Source organism: Peromyscus maniculatus, chromosome 9 (genome assembly GCF_049852395.1).
Source record: "Peromyscus maniculatus bairdii isolate BWxNUB_F1_BW_parent chromosome 9, HU_Pman_BW_mat_3.1, whole genome shotgun sequence".
NCBI lineage: Eukaryota > Metazoa > Chordata > Mammalia > Rodentia > Cricetidae > Peromyscus > Peromyscus maniculatus.
In genome coordinates this window covers 60,673,540-60,695,020 of record NC_134860.1, presented here as the reverse complement: position 1 = coordinate 60,695,020, position 21,481 = coordinate 60,673,540, and the positions used below count along the sequence as shown (strand labels likewise).

Here is a 21,481-nt window from a genome sequence, read left to right as displayed (position 1 = left end):
GCTACTGGAGACACAATCTCACAGTAAACTCCCCGATCTTCTGGCTCTCACAACCTTTCTGTCCTCTTTCCCTCAATGTTCCCTGAGCCTGAGGTGAGGGAGTGTTTTGCAGATGTATCCATTGGGGCTGGGCTCCACAAGTCCGCAATTTGATTGGTTGTGGATTTCTGTAATGGTCTCTGTTGCAAAGAGCAGTTTCCTTGGATGGAGAGTGGAGACTACACTTGTATTTGGGTATTGGACCAATGTTTAGACTGTTGTTAGTGATTATGCTGGTACAGTGAATTAGTGGTTGTAGATTCTCCTCCAATAGCCATAGCTTCACTAGCACGGAGTCATTAGCTAGCTTCCCAATACCAGGTGTGCTTTCCCTCTTGTTGAGAGGGTCTTGAGTACAATTAGAGAGGTATGGGTTACATGCCACTACTGCACCCTTAGGCTATCATGCCATGCTGCTCCATTGATTGGTGTTCTAACCTTCCTTTCAACATCTGTTTCCACAACAGCAACTGTTTTCAGCCTAGAGTGGTTTTTGTTGTTATTGCTGGTTTTTTGTCTTGTTTTTAAACCGCAGGCCTTGCCTTGCCTTCCTAAGTGAGCTGGCTCCTCCTCACCTGCAGAGCCCCCGGAAATACTTCTTTAGTGGCTAACACCCTCACTCCCTACCCCAAGTTGAGATGGGTAATGGGTCTTTAGTATCTACTAGTCTGCCACTAACTCTAAGCCTTCAGGCACAGGAGGCCAGCATGCGCATGAGGAAGCAATTTAAAAATGGATGGGAGTAGAGCTTAGTAGCTGAAATGGAATCATCTTAATAATAAATGATTGGAAAAGTGTTAAATGGATGGAAAAGTCTCTGGGGGACCTGCTACTCAGCAGAAAAGTTGATTTTGGCAAAACATAATGTTATATTAGAAAAACATTCTGCTCTATGTGTCTCTCTCTACCTCTTTATTTATTTAACTTAATTTTAAAATTTGCTTGTTGGTGTCCCCAGGAATCCACAAAGATACCTCCACTGTAGACTACTGGCAATGGTCGGGAGAGTGTCTGAGCTGAATTGCTCTGGTGACCGGATGGCCGAACACCCTGGCTGTCATGATAGAACTCTCATCCAGTGTCTGATGGAAGTGGATGCAGAGATCCATGGCCAAGCCCCAGGTGGGGCTCTGGGAGTCCAATCCACACGAGAGAGGAGGGATTGTATGAGCAAGAGATATTGAGACCATGATTGGAAAAAGCACAGGGACAAATAGCCAAACTAGTGGAAACGCATGAATTGTGAACCAATGGATGAGGAGCCCCCATGGAACTGGACCAGGTTCTCTGGATAAGTGAGACAGTTGATTAGCTTGAACTGTTTGGGAGGCCCCCAGGCAGTGGAGCTGGGACCTGTCCTTGGTGCATGGGCTGGCTTTTTGGAGCCTGGGGCCTATGCTGGGACACTTTGCTCAGCCTTGGTGTAGGGAGGAGGGGACTGGACCTGCCTGAGCTGAGTCTACCAGGCTGAGCTAACTCCCCAGGGGAGACTTTGCCTTGGAGGAGGTGAGAATGGAAGGTGGATTGGGGAGGAGGGCTGAGGGGTGGGAGGAGGGAGGATGGAGGAATCCGTGGCTGATATGTGAAATTAAGTTAATTATAAAATAAAAATCTTTAAAAAAATTTGCTTGTTGGTACTGGGTAATGGACCCAGGGCCTTATACACGATAAGCAATTGCTCTTTAGCTAACCTGTGCCCCAGACACTTGCCTGTATTTCACAAGTTGGAGCTCCTCAACAAAACTGCATGTCTCAATAAAACAAAAAGATGCTGAAAACAGCTCACTGTAAAATCAAGAGCCGTGGAATGCCAGGAAATATTGGGGATCTTAGCGATATGTGTCCCCCAGTGACAGCCACTTGCCTCTGAGCCCTTGCTCTTGCCCTGGGCTTGATCTCCATGGCCTCTTGACCATAGAGCAGCACTAATAGGTCTTGTGCTGTCCCAGGATCCCATCTCATGCCTGACGTGGGTGTGGGGTGGGCACGCGGTGGTGGAGAACCTGTACCTATGGAGATACAGGCTCTAAAAGCAGATTCTGTAGGAGCCTCGGGCTCCCCCTCCCTTGGCACTGATGCCACTTCTGAGGCTGAGCAGCTGTGCAGAGAATCGGTTCCTCTGCAGAGCAGAATCTTTTAAGGAGACTAATTGTTTTTATAATAGGACTTTCAAGGGAAGGAGGAGAATGCCTTCTCATAAAAGCAAATGGATTCAGTCTCTGCTGAGAAAGTACATCTCTTGCCCAGCAGGTACCCAGACCCAGATGGTCCTTTCACTTCCCCAACTGGGCATTTAAGGAGGAAGGAAGGGCCCTGGGTCTCTTCCCTCACAGGGGAGTGCAGAGTCTCCTTTGCCCCGAGATTCATTTGGAGGGAGACAGCTATTTTAAAGAAAATGTAAAACATTCAAAGTTTAGATGGAACTTAACTCAAGGTGTATTTTTTATTAAGGTGACTTTCACAGGTGTTCCTAGAACCAAGGCTGTTGCCCACATGGTGCTCTTCCAGCCACAAAGAGAGGTTTTCACACCGGTTAGGACTAAGCTTGGCTGGAACAGACATCTGACCACAGTAGCACAGGCAGAGAGAGAAATCGTTCTCCTTCAACAAAAGTGTGGCTTGTGCAGTCCAGGGCCTCCCCAGGTCCCCCTGGCTTCTGGCTCCTCCTTTGTTAGCATAGACTGCCTTTGCCCCAGGTGGTGGGAGAACTGTACTCTGAAGGTGCAGGCCAGAAAAATGACAACAGGCAAAATATAACAGTGCAGGGCTGTGATCCAGCAACCACACGCCTGGGCATCCAGCAGACAGACTGCAAACTTATCTGCACTCAGAAACCAGCACATGGATGACACTGTTTGCTTTCTCCACTATTGCCAAAACTCTAAAGCACCCAGGTATCCTTCAGTAGGTGAAAGAGAAACTGGCTGTGGTGCACACGTGGAAGCTGGGGCGGGGTGGGCTGGCAGAGGATCTCATCGAGTTCAAAGCCTGCCTGGTTTGCATGCCAGGGCTACATAGCAAGACTCTGTTTCAAGAAACCGAAAGGGAAGGGGGCTGGAGATGTGGCTCAGCTGGCACCGTGCTTACCTAGCGTGTATGAAGCCCTGGGTTCAGATCTCAGCACCACATAAACAAGGTGAGGTGGTGCAAACCTATGACTGTATCGCTCAGAAGGTGGAGACAGGAGTTCAAGATCACCCTCAGTTGTACAGCAAGTGGGAGGCTATCCTTGGGCTACATGAGACTCTCTCTCAACCTCCCCCCATCCTACCCTGCCAAACAACAACAGCAGCATGTCCCAGTAGAAGAAGGGCATCAACAGTGGTACATCCAGACGATAGACCATTATTCAGCACCGAAAAGAGGTGGGAAGAGAGGGAAGAAACGTAAAAGCGTAGCGCAGAGCGAGTGAACCTGATCTGAAGGCACATTGTTGGAGCCCAACCATCTGTCACACAGGGAGAGAGAGACTGGGGAGAGAGAAAGGAGCCGTGGCTGTGAGTGCTGGGAGCAGAGAGGGATATGGGGACCACAGAAGGATTTATCGCAGTCACTAGTCTGAGTGCCACCACAGTGATGGACCCACCTAGTCATCACAGCTAGTGCGAACCACAGAACCTACTGACTGGGCCGACTCCTCTTGCATGCTGTGGACTATGGGCGAGCATAATGCCACAGTGTAGACTCTCCGATGACAGCAAATGCATCGATCTGATGGGGGTGGGGTGCCAGCAACAGGGGTCACCTGTGAGGGGATATCCGTGCATGTCTGAGGGAGGAGAAAATGTCGATTTTCAGTATTCTCCTCAAAGTTTTACTTTGAATCTAAAATTGCCTTTTAAAAAATTTGTAGTGTGTGTGTGTGTGTGTGTGTGTGTGTGTGTCTGTGACTGTGTGTCTGTGGTGTGACTCTATGTCTATGGGATATGTGTGTGAATGTGGTGTGTGGTGTGTATGTGTCTGTGGTGTGACTCTGTGTATATGGGGTGTATATGTCTATGGGATGTCTGTGTGTGACTGTGGTGTATGTGTGTGTCTGTGTCTGTGTGTGTCTGTGGCATGAGTCTTTGTCTATATGGGGTGTGCATGTCTATGGGATGTGTGTGTGTGTGACTGTGGTGATTGTGTGTGTGTGTGTGTGTGAGACTGTGGTGTATGTGTGAAACTGTGGTGTATGTTTGTGTCTGTGACTGTGTGTGTCTGTGGTGTGACTCTGTGTATATGATGTGTGTGTGAGTGTGTGTGTGTGTGTGTGTGTGTGAGACTGTGGTGTATGTGTGTTACATACACACATGCAAACATACACAGAGGAGGATGCTAAGTGTCTTCTCTTCCTCTCTGTCTTATTCCTCAGAAGAGAGACCTCTTTCTGAACTTGAACCTTGCTGTTTTAGCTAGGCCAGCTTGCCAGTGAGTTCCTAACACTCACTTGTCTCTGCTCTATCAAAGCTGTGGTTACAGACAGAGGCAGCCATACCCCACTTTCCACATGGTTGCTATAGGTTTGAATTCAGGTCCTCATACCCACTGAGATAGATCTCCAGCCCCTAAAATCAGGTTGATTGAAGTATTAACAAAACAATAGCTTCCCTAGAAATACCTCCCAGTAAACTTTTTAAATCAGGTCACCTGACCACCACCCGAGGTTACTTCAAACCCGGTTAGCTCTTCTACACCAAGTTCGAAACACCTTTAACCTGGAGGGGAAGCTGGTGACCTGGAGTGTCTGGGGCAGATTCCCTACCTGACCAACCCTTGTGCCACTCGCTGACCTCCCAGATCAGTCAGCTGGTAAGTTACGCCTTTCATTTAAAGGGCGTTTTCTGTGCAAGCACATTGTGGGTGCAGCCGAGGAGCATGGCTGCCGCTCACTCTCAGGGTGAGTTCTCTTACCACTCATTCCCACAGGTCACTTTTCTTCCAGGTCTAATATTTCAAGACTGGGTTCCTCGAGCTGTGTGGCTCTTGGGGACTGCCCGGTCATGAGAGGCCGGTCCATGTTTAGCATCACATATCTTAAGCATGCGTGAGACATCACTCATGCCGTTCTGTGGCAGACACTTTGTATGACTGTGGCTGCCAGGCCCTTGGCAATCTTCTCCCTTCTGCCTGACTTGCTTCTCAGTGGAGAAGGCAGAGTACATGCCCTGGGCCACTAGAAGCCAGCACATAATCATGAGAAAAGGTTCCAGGAAGGAGACACTTCTATTTCACAGCAAGGGGTAGAAGTTAACATCTGCAGAACATATTTTAGAAAAGGCCATGGTGGCCTTGGCTATGGGACTGCCACTCAGTGACAACAGCAGAGGGATGGCTCCCAGATGTGTAGCCCCCCCAAACCCAATCCATTGGCTCCCAGAAAATTGATACATTAATTTATTTCTTTCATAAAACCTTGCTGTTTAAACACAGTGTGCCTGAGTAGGCTGTTTGTAATCCATAACTCTGCCTGGGACAATCTTAGGACACTGTCCAGAATGCAGGCCCCTTTGCCCATCTGTCCAGTCCATGTATACACATCTCCTTGGTCGTAATACTCTGTGCTTTCGTTCCCCATTTCATGGCTTTCTTTACCTTTACTGATCTCGAAAGAAACACCACTCCCTGAGGAATGTTCTCGTTTCTTTCTGTTTCAGTAATAAAGCAGCACGACCAAAAGCTCCCTGGGGAGGAAAGGGTTGATTTCATCTCACAGCCACAGTCCATCATGAAGCCAAGGCAGGAGCCTGAAGGGAAGGGCTGAAGCGAAGAATGTGGAAGAACACTGCTTACTGGCTTTCACCCCACAGCTTGCACAGCCTGCCTTCTGATACTACGCAGGACTACTTGCCTGGAGTGGCACCACCCGCAGAAAGCTGGGCTCTCCCACATCAATCTCTAGTCAAGAAAATGCTACACAGACTCACCTACAGGCCAATCCGATGGAATCATTTTCTTGGCTGGGGTTCCCTCTTCCCAGATGACTTTGTCAAGTTAAGAGAAAAACTAACCAGCACAGTGATTAAGTTCCCTCATCTCTGTGCCCTCCACTATCTGGCAGATGTGGAACCCTGGCTTATTTCTGTCCTATGCAAGGGACAGGTCATTCATCCCTGCCGCACACATGCTGGGCCAGTTTTAGGGGAGGCTGACGTATCCCTCCAGGTCCTGTTTGAGTTCCCTTTATGGCTTCCTTCAATGATAGATGATAATGCAGAAGTTGAGGACAAATAAGTCCTTTCCTCTCTGCCCAACTGGCTTTTTTTGGCCATGTTTCATCGCAGCAATAGAAACCCTAACTAAGACAAGTTGGTACCAGGAGTAGGGTATTGCTGTCATAGACGGGACTATGTTGTTTGGGGGAGGATTGTGGAAGGGCGTTGGAACTTTGGGCTAGAAAAGCCATTGAGTGTTGAGAGCTCAGTGAGCTGTTCTGTGGGAGCTTGGAAGATGAGAATGTGGAGAACAGTGCAGACAGTGTGGGCCTGGCTTGTGAAGTTTCAGAGGGAAGCAAAGATTCTTTCAGGCCTTTCGTGTGAAGAGTCTGTGGTGTCTGGTCAGCTTAGACCTGAAGAACGGGCTGTGATTAACATGAGACCAGCACCATGGAAAGTGAAACCGTCGTTTTGCTGGGACAATGGATGCTGGTCAGCTGGGGCTAAGAAATTAGTAGTGATTAACAAGCATCCTTAAGGTGAAATATTTTGGTGAGGGAGACCAGCTCCCTCTTTTTCCCCCAGGGTACTCTTGAGCAAGGAGAAATGAGGAATATGTAGATAGATGTATAGAGGAGAGAGACAGATAGAAACACCGGACAGCCTCGGGAGGGCCTGGGTCCAAACCCACCAGCCCCTTCTGTCTCTACTAAAGGGCTTTTAAAGGGATGCCAAGGGGTGGAGCAAAAGACCTCCCCCAGCACAGCCAAGAGCAGACCATCCCGGACACTTGGTGACCATGCACATGGTCCAGCCATCCCCTAATGCAACCCTGCTGTATAAAGCAAGCTCAGATCTCACTAGGAAACCTTTGTGGGCTCCCACATTTTTGGGAAGTGTTTCCTCAGACTCATCACACAGAAGCTGTGGTCCAGAGGTGGCCAAGGTTGTCCCTTGCCCTGGCAGCTGAACTTGGTAGTGTAAGAGTCACCCAGATAGTATTGGTTTTGAAGGCATGAAGGGGTCGCGGGGAGTGGCTGAGGCCATTAGGGAAGATGCAACCTCAGCAGCAGTTGAAGGCTAGGACTGAAGGAATCATGGAGAAAAGAGCTGAGGCTTGGAACCATGAAGAGAGCCTGAGAAGGAATTGGTGAAAACGCAGCCCAGTTGCAGGAGAAGACCCCAGCATTTTGGAGATGCCAGTGCCATGGGATGACATCAAGAAGAGCAGAAGCTGTGGAGTGGAGTCTGCGGGAGCCTAGAAGACAAGCTGAGTGTGCTGCAGAGGGTGGAGCTGGGGAAGTGACCCAACCCCCCTGGAGGAGCCCAAAGACCCTGAGTGGATCCCAGACATTGGACATTGAGTTATTTACACTGTTGGAGTTCGGTTCTGCTTTGTTCAGATTGTGACTTTGCCCTGATTCTTCCCTCTTGAGGTATGTATATACTTTTTTTTTTTTTTTTACTTTAGAAAGCCTGTACTTGAGAGACTGAATTTTAAAAGAGATTTTAAGTTTTAAAAGAGACTTTGATTTGTTTGTAAAAAGACTGAATTTAAAGTGTTTGAATTTATAAAAACTGTGGGACTTTTTAAGTTTGTGAAATGTTTTATATTTTATATGTTTTATGTTGTGATATCAGTATTAACGTGTCATCTTGGGAGAGAATAAGAAAGGAAAGGTTGTAGGTTAACAGTGATGTTTTTGTGTATCACGTTAACAAGGGGGTCAGTTTGTGCTGGCTAGTTTTATGTCAACTTGACACAAGCTAAAGTTATCTGAGAGAAAGGAACCTCAATTAAGGAAATATCTCCATAAAGTCAAGCTGTGGGCAAGCCTGTAGGGCATTTTCCTAATTAGTGATTGATGGGGAGTGCCCAGCCCATTGTGTGCAGTGCCATCCCTGGGCTGGTGGTCCTGGGTTCTATAAGAAAGTGGGCTGAGCAAGCCACGGAGAGCAAGCCAGTAAGCAGCACTCCTCCATGGCCTCTGGCTCCAGGTTCCTGCCCTGTCTAAGTTCCTGTCCTGACTTCCTTCAGTGATGGACCACATGAGTAAGTATAAGCCAAATAAACTCTTTCCTCCCCAACTTGCTTTTTTGTCATGGTGTTTCACTGCAGCAATAGAAACCCTAACTAAGACAACCCTAACAGTTATCAAGAGGTCTGGGAAAGGTCTTGGGAAAGGAGGCATGAAAAATATTTAAAAATTGGCTGCAGGCATAGATGGAGAGAAGTAGGTGGATGCTAGGACCATGAAGACTTGGCCCCAGGACCATGATGCACCTGGAGACCAAGAACACAGCTCCTAGTGACATGAGAGAGAGAATGCATGGCTCTCAAGCAACAGATCAGAGGTTAAAAGCACACCTTGTGTCCTTTAAACCAAACTTATTCTGACCAAAAGCCACTGTCCTGTGTGTCACTGTGACATTCCACTGTAGTCACAGTTGTGGGCCCTCTCCCCCAGTGAGGGCCTGGGAGCATTATGTATCAGGGTGACATGGGGTGGGGACTTGGCCACTTTGTGGCCTTACTGCTGACATGGTCACTGATCTAACAGGCATGGACATGTTCAGATAGATTCTGTACCATGAAGACACATACACGGTGCAGTGAAGCATTTGATGGCTTCAGTTGACAGCTGAGGAAACTGAGTCAGAGAAGGTTAAGGAACTGGTTATGGTTAAAGATTTGAGGATCCAGGTTTACCCACCAGTCTGTGATGTCTGTGTACCTAGGCTGGGAGGGAGAGGGGGAGCACAAAGCTCAAAGCCTAAAGAGAACACAGACAAAAGTCAGGCAGACTTGGTGATGCCATCTGAAGAGTCCAAGGGTTAGGTTTCTCTTGTTTTACTATATATACTTTTATTATAGAAAATATGTCAAAATCAAAAAAGAAAATGAATAGAAAAAAAATATGACTCATGATTCCAGAAGCAATTTCTACTTTGATACACTGATTCTTTTTTTCTTTCATTTTTCTTTATTAAGAAATTTTCTACTCACTCTACATACCACCCACAGATCCCACCTCTCCCCTCCTCCCACCCCTAGCCCTCCTTCCCAAGCCACCCCACATCCCCACATCCCCCAAAATCAAGGTCTCCCATGGGGAGTCAGCAGAGCCCGGCACACTGAGCCTAGGCAGGTCCAAGCCCCTCCCCGCCGCACCAAGGCTGTGCAAGGCTTCACACCACAGTCACTGGGTTCCCAAAAGCCTGCCCATGCACTGGGGACGGATCCTGATCCCCCTGTCTGGGTGTCCCCCAAACAGTTCGACCCAAACAATTATCTGCCATATCCAGAGGGCCTAGTCCAGTAGTGATTCTTTACATTGTGTCTTCCTCTGATTGCTTTTATACAATCAAGGGCATCTTAGACAGTGTATGTTACTTCCTCTTTATTTGTTTATTAATTTATTTTGAGAAAAACTCTCATGTAGCCCAAGATGGCCTCAAGCTTGCTGTGTACCCAAGGCTAGCTTTGAACTCATGATCCTCCTACCTCCCCTTTTTAAGCACTGGGATTGCAAGCATGTACTACCACACCTGTATCACATATTCTTTTCTTTCTTTCTTTTATTTTCTTGAGACAGGGTTTCTCTGTGTAGCTCTGGCTGTCTTGGAACTCACTCTGTAGACCAGGCTGGCCTCAAACTCACAGAGATCCACCTGGCTCTGCCTCCTGAGTGCTGGGATTAAAGGCGTGTGCCACCACTGCTCAGCAACATATTGATTTTTTTTTTTAACCCTAAAATTTGAGCAGGCTTTCTCTTTTGTTGTTAACACCCTTTGAAGCATTATTTCTTGTGTTTGTGTCCATAATTTCCTTTTCTTTCCAAATGTGTGAGCCATAGAATATTCAGGTTTCTCCCCCTGCCCCCATGGCTTGATTATAAACTGTTCTGTGATGAATATACATAAACTTTAGCTCTGTTTAAAAAATTTCCGGGGATAGAGTCATGTAAACAGAATAATGGGGTATCCCAAAACCAGTGGCGATAATCAGTGCTAAAGCCACAGATACACATAAATTGGGTGTTTTTTTAAAACCTTGGCTAACTTTAAAGGTGGACGAAAGCTGTGTGTGACCTGGGAAAAAGGCTTTATTCCTGAGCATATTAATCTTGATGGCTGAGGTTTCTGGCCCAAATTCTGAAAGCTTGCCCCCAATGCAAGTACCTCTTTTGCTTCACCTGAGTCCTGACTGGATCCCCGTAACTCTGCAAATGAGGAAAGCAAGGCTGAGGGGTGATTTACCAGGGTCACACAGCCAGCTGGCGAGTCTCAGGGGGGCTCCACAACTCTGCCAAGTTCGCTGTCTTAGTGCGTCACTCTTGGTGTTTGAAGTGAATGAGGAGATAAGGCCCTTGGCAGAACTGAGGACCAGGACCAGGAGCAGAGAAGAGCTGAGGAAGTCCTTTGTGATACGTAGTTGTTTGTGGTGCTTGGCGGGGTGGATTTTGAGGCACAGGAAAATGTCATAACATGGGTGTGTGGCAAGCAGCTGAAAATCGAGGCGTAGCACCTACAGAAATGTGATGGACTGTGTGGGGGAGACAGGGCAGGCACACAGGACAGTACAAGAAGACTGAGACATACAGAATGGGACATCTCAGAGCACAGGCTGGGGAGGGTGCAGGACAGAATGTGACCAGTAGTGCTGCCTGGGATGGTCAGTGTGACCCAGCTGCGAGGGCTAGGGAGGGCTGCAAGGCCACTGTTTCTGGCAAGGGCAGAGGGACAATTCTGATGACAGGGCAGAGCCGTGAACGCTGAACCTCACCGGGAGGGCCAGTGGGTCCCCACAGGTCTGCAGGAACAGCTTGGATGATAACACAGACCCAGGAAGCCACTGAGCTTTATGACCAAGGAGACCTCCAGGGCCTGACAGGGGCAAGAAGGATGCTCTTGGTACAGGAGGCCCATTTCACAGGATGTGCAATGTAACCTTTGGAGAAGAAATAAGACAAGGAACCTGTGGCTCACACTGGTTCCCTCCGCTCTGCCAGCTTGAGTTTCGGCTTCCAGCACTGCCAAGGATGAAGGCGTTGCCTGTGGATCCATTTTACTCATTATCCTGGTTCCTTCATGCCTTTGTGTCTCATTCAATAAGGAGGGACCTTGAAGGAATGGGCCATCCCGGCCCTGGTTGAGTGGGGCCAGGTTAGCTTCTGAGAGCAGAACAATCAATACAAGGTGACTTGGAGCCATTTGGGAAACGAGACAGGGTTAGATCATGGAAACCTGTAAGAGGCTGAATAGTAGAAGATGTGAGTGAGGACATAGCTCAGTGTTGTCTGGAGTTATGAGATGCAACAGAACATCTTACAGGAGGGCTGGGAGCGGATGAAGGTCATAGGCCAGAGGGTCAAAGGTTGCTACAGGGCAGCAGGCAATGGCACCTTGGGCCCCTATGGGCTAGGCAGGGAGATGGTCCAAGGATGGCAAGCAGCTCCTATAGGCATGAAGGGTTGGAGAGGGCAAGGAGGAGATGATTGGGGAAGGGATGCTCAGAGGTAGGGGTTTGAGAAGGAACAGTACAGAACAATAGACTGTCCTCGGGTCTGGCTTCACTGGTGATGGCTTGAAGCAGACAGGGAAAAACGAAACAGAACTAGGGTTGAGAAAATGGTGGGCAGTGAGGTCATTATCACAGCTGTGACTTCCTGTCTGGAGGAAGGTGAAGGGGATGCTAGAAGAGCTGGCTTAGACAAAACCTCCCCCCCCACCTCCTCACACTTGGGAACTATGGCCATTCTTTAGAAAAGAAATGCCACATTTCTGAAACCCTTGAATGTAAAACCGAGGGGCTTTGACACAAATTATATAATTAAAGCCTTGACATGACCCACTGAGGTCTCTATGTTGCAGGTGATGGACCACTTCTGCTCACAATGAGCGACAGCTCAGATATGGGAGGCAGGCTTTTCTGATGCTAAAACTCTAGACTCCATTTGTGATTTAAACAGAGGTGGTTAGTTATGTGAAATGTGCAGGAAGATGATTTTAAAATCTATGGTTAAGTGGTAAATAGTAATGATAGTTGAATGAATGAATGAAACACGGAGACAGGTGTTCCTCTGGACTTTCAGGTACCTCAGCACAGGCAGTGGTGGGGGGTTTACAATGGCTGCCTCTCTTCTAGCTTAGAGAGACTAGCGAATGGGATCTGGCTTTGTAACTGCGGGGAATGGCTGAGGAAGCAGAGGGAACTGGACAGACGGGAACCCTCCCTCCGCCAACACAGGCTGAGACAGCGGCGCTTGGTAGGATGTTAGTCTTACCTCTGCCCTCCACGCAGCTGAAGGATGTCTGGAGAGGCGCAGAGGTGGGGTGCAGCTGAAGGATGTCTGGAGAGGCGCAGAGGTGGGGTGCAGCTGAAGGATGTCTGGAGAGGCACAGAGATGGGGTGCCCCCTCTTCCAGTTGTTGTGACTTCCACCTTCCAAGCCACTAACTTGGACTGAAGTAGTAACCCAGGTGAGAAGGTGACTTTAGGAATCTTTTCTAAAAAAAAGTCTTGGTTTTCTCTGAGCGTCTGCACCAAGGGGACAAATCACCACAAGTCTCCTCAGTCATATGTGCATGTGGATGTGTATACACAGATGTACGTATATGTATATATATGTGTATGTATATTTATAGTTCTATAAAGCTGCTTACCGTTTCCTTTTTGCTGGATTTTAGGACATTAAATTAGAGCAGTTACAATTTCCTTTATATTGCTAGGTATATTTGTACACTCCTTTTTTTTTGGTCCTAACTTTCTATAATTTAGCTTGTCTCAGTGCTTTGCAGGAAAACAAAATAGAAAGTGAACCCCAGAATAATAAATGGAAAAGAAATGCCTTCTCCCTGTTCTGATAGAATTTTCTTGCTCGAAACAGGGACTGGTTTTGTTGTGTTTGGTAGCAGTGGCCGCCAGGCGGCACCAGAGTCCTCCTCCTTCAGGGAGGCCCTTTGGCCTATAAGTGTCTCCCTGCAGGGACCATTTCTGGCAAGCCACACATGCATGGGATGACTCCTATCCAGAAGCTCTGGGCTCAGGGCTGGAGACAGGCACATCTGACTTAAGTGGCCTTCAGGTTTCTGCCAGACACAAAACGTATATGGTTATTGTGACAGATACTCCCAAAGGAATGGAATTGATCAGTGGGGGCTGGCCCAGGTCCCTGGAGGTGGAGCTTTGTCCCTGCGCTGGTTAGCATTTTAGTGTCACCTGGGAACCTCAGTGAGGAAACGCCTCCATCAGACAGCCTGTGGGCAAGTCTGTGGGACATTTTCTTGATTGACTAATGGAGGAGGGCTCAGCCCACTGTGGGCCCGGGGTGGTAAAAGAAAGCAGGCTGAGCAAGCCGCGCGGAGAGCAAGTCAGTAAGCAGCACCCCTCCATGGCCTCTGCATCAGCTCCTGCCTCCAGGTTCCTGCTGTGAGTTCCTACTGTGACTTGCCTTCATGATGGGCTGGGACTGGGACATGTAAGCCAAATGAAACCTTTCCTCCCAAGTGGCTTTTGGTCATGGTGTTTATTACAGCAATATGCCAAGACAGTCCCAAATGGAGCATGCAGGGAGGGTGCCATGGGGCACAAGAGGAGCATTTTCACTGTCACCAAGTGTTGCTTAGATGCTTGTCTGGAAGGAATATACTACTCCTGGTAGTGGCATTCCACCTCTACAAAAGAAAGCAAGTGACTGGGGCACTCACTAGAAAGATCTGAAGGTCCCCATGCTACTGCTCATGTTTGCCTGCATTCTTTACTAGGAGGGATTATGAAACTTAGAGACATTTGTAACTAGCTCTCTATGCCCCCAAACTAGAAGACGCCTTTGGCAAAAATTGGAATAATACACTCACATATAATGTCTATATGTTCCTGACCCTTCCTAAATCCATTTGTTGCAATAATTAATGGTGACAAAGTGTATTTCTCCTGAGAATTTTTTTCCCCCAACATTAGCTTTGCCTGTTACTCTCTCAAGCATTTCCAGGGTATCCAGGAGAGGTGGAACCCAGCACAGAGCAGACACACGAAGCAATGGGACCTGGGGTGGGGAAGTGGGGGCCACTGTCCACTTACTCCCAGAGGTCCCCTGGCATCCAGGCCTGGAGTTCACCCGCAAGAATCGCCGTTGGTGCTGTTGTCGGGGTGTGCAACGGGGGAGCACTCCATAGTTGGCTTACATTTTTATTATTTTTAGATTTATTTCTGTGTATGAGTATTTTGACTGTGTGTATGTATGTATACCACATGCGTGCCTGGTATGAAGGCCAGGAGAGGGGTTCTGATACCCTGGATCTGGAGCCATGGGTGGTTGTGAGCTACTATGTGAGTGCTGGGAACCAAACCCAGCTCCTCTGAAAGAGGAAGAAATGCTCTTAACCACTGAGTCATGCCCCTCTTGTTTTGTTTTTTGATGCTGGGATCGATTCCAGTGCCCCACGTATACTAGGTGGATGGATACCACTGAGCTGTGCCTACCACCCTCCATGGTTGATTTGATTTGCCCTAATTTTTTTTCTGTATTTCCGTGAGTCTGCTCAGGCGTCTGATAGCTGACAGAGTAGAAAATTCATTCCTTACAGAGAGAAGGGCTAGAAACACAGACATTTCTCCTGGTTTTCCAGGGAGGAAGACACCAGCCATGTACTTAAGGCATTCTTGGCTAAAAGCAGACATCTGGTCTCCCCTGGGGCTCTCTAGATGGAGCAGTGGAATCCTCTGCTGTGATGGCCCTGCTCTTTGGGCCTCGACACTCAAGGAACACTAGGACTAAAGCCAGTTTGTTTCAACAAGTATCACCCCCTTCCTGTCACAAAAGGGTCATCCCTGTCCCCATGAGTCCCTCTGATGCACATGTAACCAACTGATGCAACTCAAGGTGACTTTTGTAGTTTGTCAGTTCAGTTGGGGACACAATGAAAAAATATCTGATGTCTAAAGCAGTCACGAGGTAGTGCTTAGTGTAGGACAAAGCGACACCCTGAACAGCAACTAAGAATCAAGGCAAATAAGGGATGGAATGTGAACTTGACCAAGGCATTTACTAGTCAGCCTTTGCTGGGGGATGATGGGGTGGTTTAAGGTCAAGGATATAAGAGATTGGTCTCACTAGACAAGATAAAGCAAGGGATAAAGTGGATACTCCCTACATCATTGAGCCTAATTTAGAAGAGACATAGTTTATGTGATTGTCTCAGTATTTTTCAGTTGAACAAATTTGTCATCTATTGGATTCCAGTATCATGGGGTACAGCTTGAAGAATCAGGATCACTCATGGGCATCAGGAGGAATGTAATAGTTAGCACAGCCCGAAGCCAAGGTTTTACAGAATGGAACTGCGCCTGTGACCCTCCATAGACCCCTCCATCCCCATGCCAACCCAGGGGAGCTGGGCATGGTCTGAAGCAGAAGGGTGGCATTCACAGGCCTTTCTTCTATGTGGTAGCTCTGACATCTTTTTGGGGTCATTCAGTTTAGTAGACAGAATTGTGGGGGGACATTTCACAGAGGAAGGGTAGAAATGCTGATAATGGAGTTGGGCTCCAAAGCAATCTTCATGGGGCAAGTATACTAAACCGTGTGCCATGGAGAACAAAGACAGAAGCCATTACAGGGATGGAGGGCACTCACTTCTGCCTCGCTGACATCTGCTGTGATGCACTGGCTTCCTGTCTCTGGAGGCTTGCTATGACCCCAAAGTCATTTTTCCTCATCTCTGATGCTAGCATGCTGTTTATGGACATCAGCTATTGACCTGGAGCCATACTCCTGGGCTGGAGCTGGGCTGCAGGGGCTTACTGGGAACCAGCATTGCAGGGAGCATCCCTTTGCATTCTGAGCCTGTGGCTCTGTAGTCACTGGCTTGATCTGAGAAGCCAAGTTTCTTGGTGTCACACACACCAGCAGCCGCAGTGTCGGCTTGGAGAAATCTAAGCTGATGGTCCCCTGGCATCTCGAATCAGCCTTTCACAGCCATCTATCTTGAAGGCTCCCCCAGCTTAAGCCAATACTGACCATAACCTGTTCTTAGAAATGAAGTTTGATTGCAGTTCAGCCACTCTCATTCATATATATTTTATTTTTCATGCTACAGTAGAAGCAATAGCAACATATGTGGATAAAGTTTAAAACATGATTGACACAGTTTAAAGTATTTATCATCTAGCCCTTTTCAGACCAGAAGTTGGCTTACTCCTGGTCCAGAATTAGAAGAGACCATGTTTTTATTTATTTACATTGGAGCAGAAATCAGAGTCCTAGAAGTTCAAAGTGTTTGAGGCCAGGCAGAGTCCCAGGCTCTCCATGTGAGGATGGTGAAGCCGAGGCTGACCCATGGTGATGGATGATAAGGGAGCCCAAAGGCCCTGCTGGAAAGTGTCTGAGCTGCTGGTGAAGGCCCTTCCAGAGAGGAGAAAACTCGGCCATGAGTCATTTAGGCAAGAAGCACCACGCTGGGGCAGGGAACAGTGCACACTTGTGCTTTTCTTCCCCAAGGATAAACAGAATGTAGGGACAGTTTGGCATTGCCACCAATGCCAGGACTTGGCATTGGTGAGGTTGGGTTGTAGACATAGCCTCACCAGGAGGTCTAACCATGATTCACACAGTGGCAGCAACAGACAAGAGTGTGGGATGGGGAAAGCGGGTGTGGCTGCGGCACCCGCTTTCCCTAAGGCTCTGTGCACCCGGAGGTTGGCTGGGCGGGGCAGCACTGTGCAGTTACTTCCTGCTTCGGGGAGTGGGGCACGTGCTCACACGTACAATCCAAAGGCCAGCCAAACCCTTCCAAACATTTGAACTGTTTACTGGAGACAGTGCTACATAAGAGGGCTCTGGTCATTTATGGAGAGATGCATGCAGCCCTTAGAGTGTGCTTTTTAAGTCAGAGAATCTCACACACATTTCCCTATCACACTTTATAACCTGCTACTTGCAACTGCAGGCAATGAGTCCTCTTACACAAATCAGTCCAGAGGGGACGGTCTACAGGCTTGCTTACTCCCATGGACCGGCCGTGGAAGAGTGTGCAAAACTACATTTCATAACTCAGATTATTTTGTAAGTGTGCAAGGCATTGGTTACTCATGCTAAACCCTTATAAGGTTTACTAGGCAGTTGTGTGTAAACTCTGATTTTTCAAGAAGCGCCGAATGGCTTCAAAGCAAGGCATTCTGCTGTCTGACACAGGTTGGCAGCTGTCCTACGAAGCCAGCACATCCCCTGGGAGCAGGACTTCAGGATTCCAGGGTCTCTGGTCCCTGTGGGACTGTCTGTGGGGAACCAGGAAGGCATGCGTTCTGTATTGCACACTGAGCTCTGAGAGGAGTCACTTGGTGTCCTTTTCCCGTTCAACATTTTGGCTTTAGTTACATTACTTTCATAGTATGAGCAATTGTTACATCAGCTCTAGCTGACTACATTTTTTTTTTAATTTCAAATAATTACATGAAACATTAAATTGTATAATTGAGCATTCAAAAATAGATTAAATAGATTTTATGACTTAAATGTGTTGAAAATTTATTTCCATAGAAACGTCAGGTTCTTTTTTTTCTGAGCCTTTAGAAATATGTCACCTATCAGGTAAGGGTAGATGACATGGCAAACATGTTAACCATCTCCCAAGATAGATAATTAAGTTCTTGTCAGAGCAGGCAAATGGGTCCAAGATCACCCTGTGAACAAAGAGCAGGAGGCAGTGGTACCCAAGTTTCTGTGACTGAGTCTGTCTGAAAACCACGACATGCTCAGATGTAGAACTCCTCCATGTCATTATCCTCGGGACCAGCTGTTGCTGGGGGCAGGAGCACATCTTGGCCACCCTGTGTGGCTTTGGAGTCTTGACAAGGGAGCTGTGGGGATGACTCCGTGGGCAAGGAGATACCAGAAGCTGAGAGAGCAGTAGTAGTTATTTCTGCGGGGCTGGGAGACCCTTTGGTGAGGAAAGGATGGGGATCCCAGGAGGTATCTGGGCTCACCTCACTGGCCGCAGGCAGTGGTCCTTCCTTGGGACTCTTGTGTGCTGGCCAGTGGCTGCTACATCTCTTGGAGGGGAGGGATGACTCCACTGTGCTGCAAAACCTACTGGGTGCAGAATACGCAGAGACCACAGACAGGTCTGAAGAGGACAGCCGCAGGCCCGTGTCCACATCTGTCTCCTGGGCCCCCTCTAAGTCATCAATGGACAGGAGGTGGCCGGGTCTCCACTCAGATGCACTGTGTCTCTGGGAACCAGTCAGTGGCAGCTGTGGTTCAGTTGGGGAGGGGCCTCCACTGGGCAAACAAAACAAAGACTTGCTCCTCTGGAAAGACCAGGCAGAGCTGGAGGTGCTTGACTGTGGGGTACACTCCTGCTTGTTCCCGGGAAGCAGGGCCACCGGGCTAGACCCCAGGGATGGGCTGTTCTGCAGGGCCGTCTGGCTGCTGCCCTGTGCTGTGCTTACGATGTCGATGGTTGGTGAAGGTGTGGGATGAGGCCTCTTCTCAGAGGAGCGGTGTGCTCTGCTGCCCCTGGGGACCTTCTTGTGTGTCCTCTGTGCCTGTGGAGAGAGGGCTCCATTAGTCAGAGGAGACACTGGGGCTCACTGTTAAATGCAGCACGAAACATATTGCCATTCACCGGAAACTTCTAACTCTCTCTGTCTAGGAAGCTGTCTCCAAGACTGAGAAATACATCTGGCTCCTCGTTGTGACAGGGAATCGTACTGTGTAACGTCCACATGTGAATGTACCAAGGAAAGAGGGCGCAGAGGAGCCAACAAATGGAGATGAGAATCCTTAGATGTCTCCCCGCACTCCCCAAAGCTCTGCTACCTCTGTTTCTGCTCTCCAGCTTGGTGCACACAGCAAGGCTTTAGCTGAGGGAAGACTAAATGCCGCCCACACTCTCTCACATTTCTAAGGGCTTCTCATTCCTTGGACTTGTCTGTTCGTACATTTACTTGTTGACTTTAAGCAATATGATTTCCTGTCACAATGAGGAATCCAGTCGTATCCCCCTCACCCCTAGATCGAGATATGCTTGAACAATTTGAGATCACATCAGCATGGGACCAGATGCCAGCACGTATGGTTTCCCAGGTGTCTTGTGACTCTTCCTGGAGAGACATGAGCAAACATCTATTTGACCAGATAGGGGACTGATGATACATTAAGTCCAGCTTGGTGAGCCAATGAGTCCACTGGGTTACTTACAGTAGCCACTCCGTGGTAGCTGTATCACCACAAAAGCCCGGCCTAGCATGAGTGATGGATGACTCACGAAAGCTGTAGCCTTTGCTATCCCTACCCAACTCGAAGGCAGCTTCATGGAAGAGAGTCTCTCCCCAGCAACTCTTTACTGTTTTTATCACTTTGGAAAGGGCCTTGTGACTCTTAACTTTCTCAGTGTCCTGAGACACTCAACTTCCTGCACTCAACTTCTTAACACCAAGACACAATCTAGCATGGGCAGTATGCTTTCCACCAAAGAGAAGGTGTTGGGGCGGGGGTGGTGGGGGTGGGGGGTGGTGGTCAGCATTTATTTACATGCTGATAGGAACTACAGGTTCCTTTCTACGTTTTACCTTTCAGGAATTAGGTACAAGAAGGGGAATTGTTGCTTCCTGATGAATCGTGAGGACGCTTGATAGGGAAGACAGTTTCGCCCTTCATCTCCTCTGCTCATGTTTCACCCACCAGCCCCGCTCAGCTTAGCAGTTCACCAGGACCTGGTACCCTCTGCGTGAAACCGGGCCCTTTGATCATACACACTTCACCCGCTCTGCTTCTTTCCAATTATTCCTCTGGCCCAGAACCAAGATTATAATTCGAAGTTTCAACTAAACAATAGGTTTGAGGACAGTGGGTCTGGATTTATTTAGGAAAGGTGCACCTGATTTATGAATCCCCAAGATAACAAAGTTTCTGCCAGGGTTTTACTTCTGGTGCTTGTGGCTGTCCCAGGACCCGTCTGTCATCTTCTTTAATAGCTAGAAGAGGTGGGCATTTCCTTCTAGCAGGCTGCAGCACTCATCTTCATAACAGACACTCCCACCTTCCCCAGTAATGAGGTACCTGGTTTCCACAAGCCACCTAGGAGCCATTGTTCAGTAGAATATGTATCCATTGAGTACTTTTCATGGGCAAAGGAGGGGCAGCTACAATGGAAACGATTCTGGTTTGACCACAGGAATTTACTTTTTAAACATCATTGAAAGGATAGAAGGCAAAACAAACAGGAGACTAAAGGATGGGATGGTTGGCCCCTAGGGGTACTGGGAGAGAATGCATCTTCCCAGTGGGGCAGAGCAGACTTCAGTGGAGGTGGGTTCCAAATCACACACAATACAGGACATGGCATGTCAAAAGTAGGCGGCTTCCTGGCAGGATGGTGGTGTGTAGGAGGGAAGGGAGTTGGATGGAGGCAGGGAGCCCATTCAGAAGCCACTGCCATGATGCTCCAGTTCTTATGTTTTGGGGATACCTAAGCTCCACCAGCACGATACACACAGTCCGTCCTCAGCCATGGACTCAGGGCAGACTCTCCTGGGATGGTCTGCCTTGGTGTCTCTCTCTGTATTGCTCAGTCTACAGCCTGATTGGCTTTTGTCCCCATGACTTGCTGACCCTATTCCATCTCCAGGGCCCTGCATGTCACAGTGGCATCCCAAAGCTGTTTTTATTACGTGTAGCTTCAGGAACTAAAGTCAATCAGTGGCAAGACGACTTCTGCAGGGCAGCAGAGATGGTTCAGGTGCCCAAGTGCTTGCTGCACAATTGTGGGGACCTGAGTTTGGATCCTTGGCAGCCATGGAAAAAAGAAAAACACGAGTCTGCCATCCCAGGGCTGAGGAGGGAGATGGGTAGATCCCTGGAGCTTAATGGCTAGTCAGCCTAGCTGAAATGGTAAGCCTAAGGTTCAGTGAGAGACCCTATCTCAAAAAAAAAAAAGGTGGATAGAGTTTGTGAAAGGCACATAGTGTTGACCCATGGCCTCTACATGAATGTGCACATGTGCACCCACACAAAAACACATATGTACACCACACATTCAATGCAATATTTTTCTCAGAGCCTAAATTATGAATGCTTAAAGGATATTATGCAAGGCCCAAGTGCACTGGAGACTGGTTAGCTGTTGTGAGACAAACCAATTTTCACCATCACTTAAGCTTGGCTGGGTAAGGGAGAAAACAGGATGAGCTTGTTGGGGGAAGGAAGCCCTGAGGGATGGCGACTTCTTCAGAGTCTGGAAAGGCAGAGTTCCCCGGGGCACCCGAGTGTTGCTTGATTATTGACAAGCATGAGTGACAGTGCATCC

The 21,481-nt window shown here is 48.3% G+C and overlaps 1 protein-coding gene across 1 annotated transcript in view; it reads right to left on the bottom strand.

Annotated features, from left to right (window-relative positions):
* Positions 1 to 16,238: 16,238 nt before the first annotated feature.
* The window catches only part of Fam124a (family with sequence similarity 124 member A), a 53,279-nt gene continuing 48,036 nt past the window's right edge, over positions 16,239 to 21,481 (bottom strand). The window contains exon 4 of the mRNA XM_006984286.4: positions 16,239 to 18,719. Within this exon, the coding sequence (XP_006984348.3) occupies positions 17,928 to 18,719 (792 nt within the window). The 3' untranslated portion in view covers positions 16,239 to 17,927. The remainder of the gene's footprint in view (positions 18,720 to 21,481) is intronic.